Source organism: Callorhinus ursinus, unplaced genomic scaffold, assembly GCF_003265705.2.
Source record: "Callorhinus ursinus isolate GAN/ISIS: 27379988/994484 unplaced genomic scaffold, GSC_fseal_2.0 scaffold18, whole genome shotgun sequence".
In the NCBI taxonomy this organism is placed as follows: Eukaryota; Metazoa; Chordata; class Mammalia; order Carnivora; family Otariidae; genus Callorhinus; species Callorhinus ursinus.
In genome coordinates this window covers 25,654,777-25,660,647 of record NW_027397080.1, presented here as the reverse complement: position 1 = coordinate 25,660,647, position 5,871 = coordinate 25,654,777, and the positions used below count along the sequence as shown (strand labels likewise).

The following is a 5,871-nucleotide window of genomic DNA, read 5'->3' as shown; positions in this document are numbered from 1 at the left end:
AAGAATTGACCTAGAATATAGTGGAACTGAAATGCTATCAGATTTTAGGAAAGATAAGCAGGAAAGGGAGGAGGCATTGCATTATACCTCTGCACATGATCCTGGCCTAAGAAATAGGAAACCGAGTGAGAAGAGTTTTTGTGTTAAGGTAAAATGAGTAAAATGGAGCACTATCCGCTATTAGTTGACATGCCAGGAACAGCAAGGTAAGAGAGACTTCTTTGAGCAACCATGAACTGATGATGAGGGAAAAATTCAAAGAACAATATATACTGCTTAAAAAAAAGCAAGTACTTAGAGTGTTTGGGGATTTAGTCCCTATTGTAGGAGTTTTATTTTTTTTTTAAGATTTTATTTATTTTTGCGAGAGAGAGAGAAAGAGCGAATATGAGTGGGGGTGGGGGTGGGGGAGGAGCAGAGGGAGAAGCAGACTCCCCGCTGAGCAGGGAGCCCAATGCAGGACTCAATCCCAGGATCCTGGGATCATGACCCAAGCCAAAGGCAGACGCCTGACTGAGCCACCCAGGCGCCCACCAATTGTAGGACTTTTAAAAATCAGTAAGGGTAAATGCCTTTACCAATTTGTTCTTCCTGGTAGAGAAGAATTAGGCAAGAACCTAGAAGTAGGCAGAAACTTTGCTGGTGGTGACCATATGGTGTTGAAAGGGTTTTGGAGCACAGCCAGGTGTCTCCACACGTAGTGTGCAGGCAGAATGCTGGTGCTCTAGTTAAAGGTTGGAAATAGATGTTTTTGTTCTTAAGATTTTTAACAGCTTGGAGAACCTGCTGTTCACTAGCTGTATGAACCTGGGCAAGTTGATTAAAATTCCCACACCTCAATTTCCTTATCCATGAAATGGGAATGAATACAAATACAGGATTCCCCTGCTATCCAAAAGTTTGCTTTATGAAACTTCAATTTTACAGAAGACACACATTAGTACTTGTTTTCACTGACCAAAAGAAATCTGAAAAGGATTTTTGATTTTATGAAATGGTAATCACTTCTTCATTTTGCACCATTTCAGTTTACAAAAGGTTTCATAGGAACCATCTAGTTTCAGATAACAGGGGAAACCTGTAGTTCCTATCTCTGAGGACTTTCAGAAGGATGAAATGAGGTCTTACATGTAGCTGTGTAAAGTAGTGGTTAAGACTGTGGACTTGTGGGGCGCCTGGCTGGCTCAGTGAGAAGAGCATGCAACTCTTCATCTCTGGGTTGTGAGTTCGAGCCCCACATTGGGTGTATAGATCACTTAAATAAATAAATAAACTTTGAAAAAAAGTGTGGACTCAAGTCAAATTGCCTGGTTTGAATCCTGGGACCGCCATTTACTACTTGTATGTCCTTGGGCAAAGGACTGACCTCTCTATGCCTGAGTTTCTTCATCTGTAGAATGGAGATAATACCTCATAGGATTTTTGTGAGGATTCAATGACTCAACACATAAAGTGCTTAGAAGAGTGCCTGGCACAAAGTTAGCATTACAGTAAATGTTAGCAATCGTTTGCAAGTTTCTTGACATACAGTACTGACTGATACATGGGAATCAAGGGTATCCTTCTTGTCTAGGCTTTCTCTCAAGGTCCCCCCAACCCAACCTCGCTTAGAATTATGGCCTGGAGATGTCTCAAGCCATTTGTGATCATGAGTAATGAAGATGCAAAGTCTCATAGAGTGACGAGAGAAGTGAGAGCCCACACTCTGAACCAGATCAAGAAGCAACTGAGCAGAGTCCAAAAGGGGTGAGATCCCTACTTTTACATAATAAGAGTTCTATATGAAAAACCCATAGCCAACACCATACTCAGTGTGAAAAGCCAGGAGCTTTTCCCCTAAGGTCAGGAACAAGAGAAGGATGTCCACTCTCACCATTTTTTAAATATCTTATTTATTTATTTGAGAAAGCGCACAGAGGGAGAGGGAGGTGCAGGCTCCCTGCTGAGCAGGGATCTCGACGTGGGGCTCGATTCCAGGACCCGGAGACTATAACCTCGAGCCGAAGGCAGATGCTTAACCAACTGAGCCACCCAAGTGCCCCTCTCTCTCACCTTTTTTTTTTTTTAATTTAAGTAAGTAATCTCTGCAAATGATATATCTGATAATGGGTTAGTATCCAGAATATATAAAGGACTGATACAACTCAACACCCAAAAAACAAATAACCCTACCAAAAAATGAGCAGAAGACATGAACAGACATGTCTCCAAAGAAGATATACACGTGGCCAATTAGACACATGAAAAGAGGCTCAACATCACTCATCATTGGGGAAATGCAAATCAAAGCCACAATGAGAAATCACCTCACACTTGTCAGAAAGGCTAAAATCAAAAACAAGAAACAAGTGTTAGCAAGGATGTGGAGAAAAAGGAACCTTCTTGCACTGTTGGTGGGAATGCAAACTGGTGCAGCCACTGTGGAAAATGGTATGGAGGTTCCTCAAAAAGAAAAATAGAACAATCCTACAATCCAGTAATCACACAACTGGGTGTTCACCCAAAAAATTCACAAACACTAATTCAGAGGGATACATGCACCCCTATGTCTGTTGCAGCATTATTTACAATAGCCAAACTATGGGGGCACCTGGGTGGCACAGATGGTTAAGCATCAAACTCTTGTTTTCCGCTCAGGTCATGATCTCAGGGTTCGGAATCAAGCCCCATGTCGGGCTCCACACCCAGTGGGGACTCTGCTTGAGATTCTCTCCCTCTTCCTCTGCCCCTCCCACTCATGCTCTCTCTCTCAAATAAATAAATAAAATCTTAAAAAAAAAATAACAGCCAAACTATGAGCAGCCCAAGTGTCCGTTGATAGATTAATAGATAAAGAAGATGTGATATGTGTGTATACATATTTATGTTTATACATATATAAAGAGAGACTGTATTCAGTGTACCATTTATTGTTGCTTTGTTACAAACCACCTCAAACTTAGTCATGCAAAATAATCATTGTATTATACTCACAGATTTGTGGGTTGGGAATTCAAAAAGAGTACAGTGGAGATGGCCCCATGGCATCTGAGACCTCTGCTGGAAAGACCCAGATGCCGGAGATGGCTCAATGTCTGGGGTTGAAACAAACTGCAAGTATCTTTTGTGGTTTTCCTAGGAATTGGCTTTGATCTCATCTAGGTTGTTGCCTGGAACATCCACACATGTTCTCTCCATGTGGTTTGGGTTTCCTCACAACATGGCTGCTGGGTTCTAAGACCAAGTGTTCCCAGAGAGCCAGGCAGAAGCTATATTGCCATTTATAATCTAGCCTCAGAAGTCACACCATGACATTTATACCAGGGTCAGTCAGCCATGATTCAAATGGAGAGACATACACCCCATCTCTCAATAGGAGGAATGTTACGGTCACATTGTACGAAGAACATGTAAGATAGGAGATACTATCGTGGCCATCTTTAGAAAATAAAATCTGTCACACCCGGGCACATGAGCACCACTAGAAAAAAAGATGTGACACAGAAAAATTAATCAATTTGTGATTCCAACCTCAGTTGAATCCTTAACACCACCTGACAATTCTACATCATTTCTCTATTCAACTTGCTTCAATTTGCAATGGTTATTTCAAATATTCTCTGCTGTAGTAGACTATGTAGGTCTCACCTAACACCTGTTCCCAAAACCTTTTACTCGTGTCCATGTCCTTTAAAGAGGTGAGAAAAGCTAAACAATCAGTTTCCTAGAGGTGAGAAAAGCTAAACAGTCAGTTTCCTAGCCTTGCTTGCATCTCTGTGGCGCTGTCCTGGCCAGAGAGATGTAAATAGAAACCTGCTGCAGGACTTCTGGCCAAGCTCTTGCCTTAAACAAGAAAATGCTGCATGGAGTGGAGGCAGCCAGGCATATTGTGACCCTCCGGGAAAGGCCAAAATATTTACAGAAATACAGGCCCTGATATCATTGATTCACTGAACAGATGCCACTGTCTCTCCCTCCCTCCTCTTATACCAGAAGAGGGGTCCCTACTCCACGGATGGGGAATTGGGCAGTGGTTAAGTAGGGAGATGCCACTCTTGCATCAGTTTTGGTTTTCTGACCTTATCCTCATGCTCTGGGCCTCTATCCAGTCATCAGCTACTTGGCCATGAACAGGCCATTAAAGTAGCCAATACTTTATCGAGTGGATTCTAAGCTGTGCCCAATAAAGGCTCTGCAGTAGGCGCTGGGGGCATGCTAGGTCTAGGAAGGAGACAGTCCCAAGTAGAAAGAAAACTTTACAAGGCAGGGGAATGGAGCCTCGGAGGAACGGAAAGTCCCAATGTGGTTGGGTGGGCAGAGTGCAGGAAGGGGCTGAGAGGCAGGTCTGAAGATGTCTGCAGGGACCAGAGTAAGCTCGGTTCTATAGACTAGGCAGGGTCATGATTTTGGTTTTAACCCTAAATCACTGGGACAAGAAGTGAATTAATCTCTCTCAGCCTCAATTTCTACTTGGTAAATACATTTTAGAACTCTGCTTCGTTGCGTGAGAGTTCCTTAAGGGCAAAGAAAGACCTGTGTTTTTACGCATTTTTGTATCCACATGGTCGGCGCTTAATAAATGCCTCATTTGGGTGAATGAGATCGTGGTGTCCGCCACCGACTTCGTCTATTAACTCACTCATCGATTTCCCTCAGTCCCTTCCTTCCCTCCCCTTTTCTCGCCCTTCCTCCCTCTGGCTTCCCAGGCCTTCCCTTCCCTCCAATCCTCTCCTAGCTTCCCGCTTCCTCTTCCCGGCCCGCCCCTTCTCTGCGTCGCGAAGGCAGAGAGGGTGAGGCAAGCTTTACGGCAGCCGCGTTGCGGCGGGGCGGGGCGCTGGGCGGCTGGCGCGCTTGGCGGCAGCGGTGGGAGGCAGGCCGGCAGGCAGGCAGACGGAGTCGCAGGCGGGTGGCGGCGGCTGTGCTTGGTAGTGAGGGCGGGAGGGAGTGAGTCACTGAGCGTGTGTGAGGGAGGGAAGGAGCAAGCGGGCGAGCGAGCAGCCCGCGCCGTTCGCCCGCAGCTCCAGCCAGGCCCCGCCGCCGCCCCGCAGCCCAGCGCCGAGGCCGGGCCGAGCCGAGCTGGGTCGGGCCCGGGCCATGCTGCTCACCGTGTACTGTGTGCGGAGGGACCTCTCCGAGGTGACCTTTTCCCTCCAGGTCGACGCCGACTTCGAGCTGCACAACTTCCGCGCGCTGTGCGAGCTCGAGTCCGGCATCCCCGCAGCCGAGAGCCAGGTATGCTGGGCAGCGAGCGGGGTCTCCCTCCGGGGCTAACCCTCCTGCCTCCGAGTCTCACGCCCTCCCTTTGCTACTGGTGAGGAATTGGGGGTGGGGGAGCAGGATGGCCTCTCCCAGCTCGCCCCCGCGTCCGGGAGGGAGCTGGAATCGGTAGCTGCCCCCACACACGCGGAGCGTGGGGTGGGGTGCCATGGGAGGGAGCGGAGAACCTGACCGCAGACGCACCCATTGCAGCCTGAGGGGCGCGTGGACAGTTGGGCGGCCCGCCCCACCTTCTGGCTCTTTGGCCCTTTCTCCCCTAATAATCCCGAGTGTGGGATGTTGGGGACCTATGCACATTATGAACAACCATAGAATAGAAGAAGCAGCTCGAGGTTTGCAGGAATTCATACATCCTGTTTCCCCAACCAGAAATACCAGTTTGGATCGCTGTGGTAGGTTGATGTGCATCTGCTTTTTTGGAGAGGGCTCCTGCTTAAGCAAACGTAATTTACCTTTAAATGTAGAGATTTGCACTCCTCTAAGTGAAGGAAAAAGTTTTGAGACTTGCATTACCTTGTTTTGAGGCTTTTGGAAATGCCCTGTTCCTTTTTCCCTCCCACATGGCATTTCTGGTTAGATTCTTAAAAAAAAAAAAAAAAAAAAAAAAAAAGGCTA

The 5,871-nt window shown here is 46.8% G+C and overlaps 1 protein-coding gene across 3 annotated transcripts in view; it reads left to right on the top strand.

The window, feature by feature from the left end:
* The first annotated feature begins 4,860 nt into the window (after nucleotides 1–4,860).
* DDI2 (DNA damage inducible 1 homolog 2) overlaps nucleotides 4,861–5,871 on the top strand; it is a 42,189-nt gene continuing 41,178 nt past the window's right edge. Inside the window, exon 1 of one of the 3 annotated variants that reach the window (XM_073903312.1) lies at nucleotides 4,861–5,211. In XM_073903312.1, coding sequence (XP_073759413.1) covers nucleotides 5,074–5,211 — 138 coding nt within the window. In that variant the 5' untranslated portion in view covers nucleotides 4,861–5,073. The remainder of the gene's footprint in view (nucleotides 5,212–5,871) is intronic. The other 2 variants (XM_073903310.1, XM_025855711.2) reach the window with 2 other exon arrangements.